The sequence below is a fragment of the Botryllus schlosseri genome, chromosome 9, assembly GCF_051294905.1.
Source record: "Botryllus schlosseri isolate E-star chromosome 9, Bs_hap1, whole genome shotgun sequence".
Classification (NCBI taxonomy): Eukaryota; Metazoa; Chordata; class Ascidiacea; order Stolidobranchia; family Styelidae; genus Botryllus; species Botryllus schlosseri.
In genome coordinates, this window is record NC_137244.1 from 26,582,695 (window position 1) to 26,589,798 (window position 7,104).

Below are 7,104 nucleotides of genomic sequence, written 5' to 3' on the forward strand. Positions count from 1 at the left end.
TTAGGTAAAATAAAGTTTTTTCATGTAAAAATTTGTCAGTTTTTAAGTCAAAAGAGTTAGCGCAGGCCCAAGTACTTCATAATGACAGACCGGAAATGAAGATAAGTATTACAATTTTAAGATTTTGTGGGAAAATACCTAATTTACATACGTGAGGTCAAAATTAAGTTTTTTAATTTCAAAAAAAGTCAAGATTTAGATTTTTTTAGCTCAAAATCTCCCGTTTTATGTAAAAAAAACGCCCTAATTTTCACTCATTATGACGAAAAACAAAAAACATAATGCGAGTTCTTCGCGGTGTAAAACATTTTGGAATTATGTCGACCATACCTATTTCGTTGCGCTTTGTAGCGGCAGGTTGATTTTTTGTTAACCCCGTGAAATTTTCGAGTTGTCTACAAAAACGATACAAAACAAATTTGACTCAATTCCAACGTGTAGAAGTTAAGTTATTGCAGTTCAAAGTTCTGGATTTTGTAAAAATACGTTGACGGTGGATAATCCCAGATATATTAATGAAAGACTCAAATAACTCCGCTTCTACGAGTTGGAATTGAGTCAAATTTGTTTTGCATCGTTTTTGAAGACAACTCAACAATTTCATGGGATTGATAGATTATTTTTTAATTTGTGATAATAAATTAAAAATTTAAATTGGCTCTGCGGTAGTCTATATTTGTTAGAATTGGACCAAATTTGGTGTGCAGCGTTTTTTGGGGTAACCTGACAATTTAATCAGTGAATCACTGGAATCCGGAAAAAGTTGTTTTTGAACATCCCAACTGTACAATGTACATTATACATGCATTCTATTTTTACGAATCGTAATTATGTCGACATTGATTCCATGTTCCCAGACTTGCAACTAAATTATTATGAGTAACGCTATAGCTAACGTTTTATTTCTTGTATGCTGTTTTCTTTCGATTTGCCACGCTCAAAGAAGATGTGAGCCTGCACCTACCAGGGCCTTGCAATGGAGAGGTCTGGACGTTGCAAGACAAATCGTGGATGATGTCAAAAGAGATTTCCAGGTATTTGATCGTTAGGTATTTATATTTGTCGGGCTCCGGCAGTGGTTCTTAACCTTTTTTCATATTTATGGCCCACTGTTCGTTTAAAAAGTATTCCGTGTGGACCGCCTAGCAGAGCTGACAGCTTTCAGCTTTACCAAATTGTATCAGAATTATAGAGTTAAAGCTACGCGGTTTTGTCCCAATTAGATTCGAATTAGAATTCCTGAATTCCTGAAAACTAGGAAATTGAATTAGGTTCCGACTTACAGAGAGTTACAACACATTTTCATTTTCAATCAGAATTCATGTTTGTACAACAATCTTGGCTCATCTCGGACTATACCGCTCTCCTGTAGCATTTTCAGGAAAACAAGAAATTAGATTAAAATTAAAACGCGAGAATACTAACATGTCATAAATAAGATCAGAGTTAGATCACAGGCATTTCGCTCGAGTTAATGTAATCAGACAACTAGAATTATCTAGTTTTCCAAGTGTAGGGGTAGAGTGGGGCAAAGCGCCTACCCTAAGCGGGAAACTTCATAATATCTACCAAACTATAGTCGAAACGGATTGAATTTCGGAATTTGCGCGCGAGATATCGTCCCCACTCTACCACGATCGTCTGGAAAGTCCAAGTATCAATCATCATATGTAAAATTATCATTCAGCTATGTCCATCAATTTGACGGTTTGCTACATGGGTGGGGAAAAACGCCTCCATTGACTTTTTACCCCGTTATACCCTACTAAATACCGCATGCCACTCAGTAACGGATAGATATTTATTCCTTATACAGACATATGCATGCTTTTTCGCCTCATTATTGCGTACCGGTTCTTTTGAAACAAATTTCATCCAGAAATACCAAATGATTATGATAAGCAAAAAACAACGTCGGAATTTCTTGAATGTATCTTGTTTAGTCAGAGGGTTAGCTTGTATTCGCCAGCTGAATAGCCATTTCGATAGAAATGGCGTTCTCCGAGAAGGCCTTGATGAATCCATGAATGGCTACTCAATCCATATTTACTGGACTTTACGGGGTGAGGCATTTTACCCCACGGGAGAAGTAGGCATTTTGCCTCGAGGTCGCCATTGTTTGCCGATCAGCTGCTAGGTGGTTACTGTGTGAATTCGCCTTCGGACTGTGGCTTAAATCCAATTACGCGCAGTGAAATCATAAATAGGACCGGAAAACTCTCGTAGCAGCCGTTAAATATGACATTTCACTTGGTTTTAAAATGCTCTCTTTTGGTAAGAATATGTGTAAAAGTCATAAATTGTCATAAAACGTTACTAATCTTCATCCGGGCGTGGAAATCAAAGTGACAGTTTCGTATGACCATTAGGCGATATTTCCGATGCTGGGACGTATTCACTGCTCGCTTTGTTCTCATATATTGATGGTGGGCGTCTTACCTCGCCTGGGCGTTCTACCCCACTGTACCCTATCACCGATAGTTCTACTCGAAATATAGAAAGGAATTCAGCTTGCGGAATTAAACGGCACTTTTAAATATGCCACTCAAATGATCTGTCACTACCTTTATATGTCACTCATACAGCTATTTTAAACCTGCTTAAATTTCACCATCGTGGCCATTGCCAGGAAGACAAACAGTTCAAGTTTAATCCGTGCCATTATTGTTACAAGAATTGAAACCAGGCGAATCTTCTCTTGTAAGACAAGTTTGATGACATGTCGCGTTAGGCGTTATATTCGATTATGATGTGCCGAGCTTCATGCTGATTGCGGCTGAGCCTTAATAAGAGTGACGAGCGATCGTGACCTTGCGGTTACTTATGCCGGAATCTAGACGTAATCCTTTTAATAATACATCAACAGAGAATTAATAGTTCCCAACTATAAACATGTTACTTGACGAGGATAAGATCTATTTGATCCCTCCAGTAGCCACGGAAACATAAGCTTATCGTGACATAAGAAATGAAGGAGTTAAATTGTGCTAGCACATCGGGCGCAGTATGTCAAGAATATATTAATTTTATACATTTAAGGGACTAGAGAAATTTCATGTTATTTATCACTATACCAACATCGCTAAGAAACTCATAGCAGGCTCCACCGATCGCGTAAAAACCACACGTACCCAACCTCAAGTCATCAAATCTACTAACCACCACGCGATTGTCTTCACCATTCGCCCAATTCATCATTCCATGTGTCAAGCATTTATATTATGTATAGAAAGTGAACATCCGATTATATAGTCTCCCATCATTCCATAATAATCACTGTTTGTTATTATTACAAACTCTCGGCGATCACACAAAACCCGCCGGTGACCAACAGGGCGTGGTATATTATGGCATGGCATGGAAAACTCCTTATTCTATATTTAAATTTTTCCATACCACGCGACATTCTTCCTTACCATATCCGATACATATGACATGCTTTATACATGGTGATAAATATACAACGCCTCCTCTGAGACACGGAAGGCATCGGGTGTAAATATTATTTGTAATTGCAAGTCCGGAAAGTTATACTCATGTACCCCTCCCGCCCAAACAAAAATAGGATCTATCGGAGCCTACAATATTCGAATATCGTAGGCCCCGGATATACGTACACAACACAGTCTCCTATGTAGAACGTATATTTGCAAATATCTTTATCAGATTGGCGTGAGGCATTTGCGTTATTTCAATCCATTAATCGCACAGCAATTCAGAATAGGCGCACTCACAGATTATTATAAACGCTGCAGTGAACCGGGTTTTCCCGAAGTGAAGAGTATCTTTTCGATTACGCAACATGTAAAATAATGCATATATAGCCTACTTTGAATCACCTTCTGATCAAAGGAGTTTCCGAACCAATAGGCATCGACAGTCAAGGTTAATCATCCGATTACTAAAAATGTTACGAAAAACTATTATAGCGGACGTTCATTGTGGCTGCGGTCAAGTCCGCTTACAAATACAGAGAGAGAATTCATGATATATGAAATGGTGGTGAATAAACTTTCATGAACATCGACAAGGGCTTTCTAAGTGGTACGCAGAACATAATAAATATGGGTGCAAACCAACAGGTATCAGTAGCATATCCATCTTCGTACTGGCAAAATAGTCATGTACGGAGGTATGGAAATTTCCGTTCCATACCACACTTGCGCATTTCTATTTCCAATTTCGTCCCATGCCATGTTATAACTGGAGCGCAATACCATCTACTTTAATTTCAGAATCACGCAGAAGATTTTCCACAAAGCTGCCAGACACTTTTGGTAATTATACCGATATTGAGATTTTGTAATAAAATTATCCTCGAGTACGTCAGCTGTAAATACCATAGTCAATTGCTTACAATAAAGCAACCCCACATGTGTCCGCACTGTATACAGCCGCGACATTTTTCATCGATGTGATCAATTCCAGTGGCGTGATTGTGGAGATGTAAGTTCACATACTTCCCCGTCTATAGAGCCTGCACCTGCATGCATGTGTCTATGTCACTAATTTAATAACTCAGTCTTGCTATATTATTAATTGATATCAGAAAATCCACAATCGTTCGACATCGATTGCATTATTCATTACACGTTACATGTATATATGTTAGAGATTGATAATCATCTTACAATAGGCTATGCTAGTTTACCGAACTGCTAACAAGATGTCGCAATACTCGGAAATGCAGCTTTAATCCATGAAAAATTTGATGCACTATACACTCTGAGATTTCAGTTCATGTTGTCCTAATCGGCTTAACTGTTAGCATGGTCAACTTTTCGTTTATACTTTCCAATCGTAATAATTTTGAATTTACAGGTCGATGTGTTAGTTATGCCGAATAAAGAAATATCACACCATCATCTTTACATGATTCGCAACGGTGAGTAACAACTAACAAGTGCATAATAATCCATGTTTCTTGATTCAATAACTTTTCCCGTACTACGGAAGATCGTTTGAATGTAACTTACAGACATTTAAAGAGGTATTATATATATCAGTGGTTCTCATCTGCCGGTCCGTGGTAAGTTTCTTGCCGGTCCGCCAGATGCATTAGAATTAGAACTTCATATCTCAATTCCAAAATGCAAAACGTTGGGCGCTTGTCCAACATCAAATGTTAAATCTATTTAGTAATGTGAATGTATCTGTTCGCATGGTGTAGCAATCGAGAGTTCATGGTCTACGTTGGTCGTGCGTTACAATGGTGCACGTGTTAGAAAGTAGGCTGCAACTCGTTTCGAACAAGCTATGTGCAGGCTACGGAGACTTTTAAACAAACTTTGTTAAATTTCGACAGTGTAATTAAGCGACACTTGACAGTGCAATAGAGGTTATAGCAAATAGCAAAGTCTCATTTCTTTCATAGGATACCGAACAATCACAATCAGGTTACTGGTGGACTTCGCCAGCTTCTCCTTACAGAAACTTCGATATAGAACGACGCATAAATATCTAGTATCAAAAAGTCATGCGTAAATGAAGTTTCCAATACTACATTTAAGTTGCGTGCATTTGTCGTAATTAACGTTAGGAGGAATTTTGTTTTTGGAGATGCACCGGTCCGCAACATTTGTTTCCGAGTTGTACCGGTCCACAAAATCAAAAACGTTGAGAACCACTGATACATATCACCAATTTAGAACGGTCAGCTCGCATCGTATAAGCTGGTGATTATGCATGATTGACAAACCCATTATTGTACATTTGATAGGTGTTCATTTTTTGGAACGATTGCGTCGAAAGATAGATTCATGCTACCACGCAAGCGATCAACGCAGAATTAAGAAGATCATCGATATTGTCTACGTTAGAAATCTCTTAAATAGTGAAGAGGCGACGATACTGCGAGGAGCGCGTAGTCACGTAAGATGGAAGTCAACATTTCGAATGTGCTTCGTGTCAATCTGACGATCCTTTGTCTGTACAGGATGAACGGACCAAGACAAGAAAATCTCAGCTCCGTATCGGATTGAACAACGTAAAAAAGTATTTGGAACATATCTGGTTCCATAGACAACGTAGTCATAACATGGAGTGCTCAGAAGCGTACGATGACGGAGTCCGACTTTTACGGTCTTGCCCTTAGCTCGAGATACGGAGAGCAAGCAACCAAGTGTCTTCAAAATAGGTAAGCAAATTATCTACACTTGAACAGATGGATAATTCTAGTTATCTAGTTATACTAATAATAGAGAATTGCCGATAATATAATTCTAATCTAATTTGTGGTATGTTTCTATGCTCTAATTTGAAGTCTAATATAAATTGTGGTTTTCCTGAAAATGGTACAGGAAAACTATAGTGCGAAACAAACCAGGCTCGATGTACAGACATTCGCCATTATCGTGCTTATTAAAATGAGCTCTGCTTCGATTTTCAACTGAACTTGATTTTTGTTATAATTCTTTCTTATTCGGAATTTAATTCAATTTCCAAGGTTTGCGAATTTAGCAGTTTTAACTATAATCTAATTTAACGAAAACTGTGTACCTATAAATAAATTATCCAGTCTCAGCCAACGAGAAATATACATATATAATGCTTTCGTCTCTTTTTCAACGGGAAGGTTATTGGGTTTGACCAAAAAAAGTTCAAGATCACTGTGCGGGAAGCGATATCGATGTCACTGTGGAAAACGGACCTGAAAGTGTTAAATTCATGTTCACTATGAAGACATCTCAATTACGAATGCAACCGCGTAGTCAGAACAAGCAAATATAGTCAATATTGTCTCACATTTGACGTCACGAGCGCGACCACAACACCTTTCACAATTTAAGTCTCGTTTTACTGCCTCCTGCTTCTGTTACGTACGTTTTGATTGATATCATATTTATATTAGACTGATTTATTTCAGTCGTTATGCCACAGCGCGTTTTAAACATTGCACAGAAAACTTCTCGTCTATAACACTGGTCAACAAAATGAACAATATTTTTTGGGGGGAAACATCTAGGAGCCGTGTCTGAGGTTGTCAAAGTTGCTGATTACGAATATAACATTAGTGTTGCCAGATTGGCTCTAGAGAAGAAGATATTTATACCCCTAAAAAAGCTTAAAATCACTGTATTTACCCTTGGATATTTCACTAGGTAG

General features: G+C 38.0%; 1 protein-coding gene across 1 annotated transcript; it reads left to right on the plus strand.

Annotated features, from left to right (window-relative positions):
• Nucleotides 1-633: 633 nt before the first annotated feature.
• Nucleotides 634-6,487, plus strand: LOC145447185 (uncharacterized). Its single transcript, XM_080325591.1, has 5 exons — nt 634-1,034; nt 4,236-4,277; nt 4,822-4,885; nt 5,720-5,871; nt 5,936-6,487. Exons 1-5 carry the CDS (start codon nt 876-878, stop codon nt 6,092-6,094), a joined length of 576 nt encoding a protein of 191 aa, XP_080181717.1. The 5' UTR covers nt 634-875; the 3' UTR covers nt 6,095-6,487.
• The last annotated feature ends 617 nt before the right edge of the window (nt 6,488-7,104 follow it).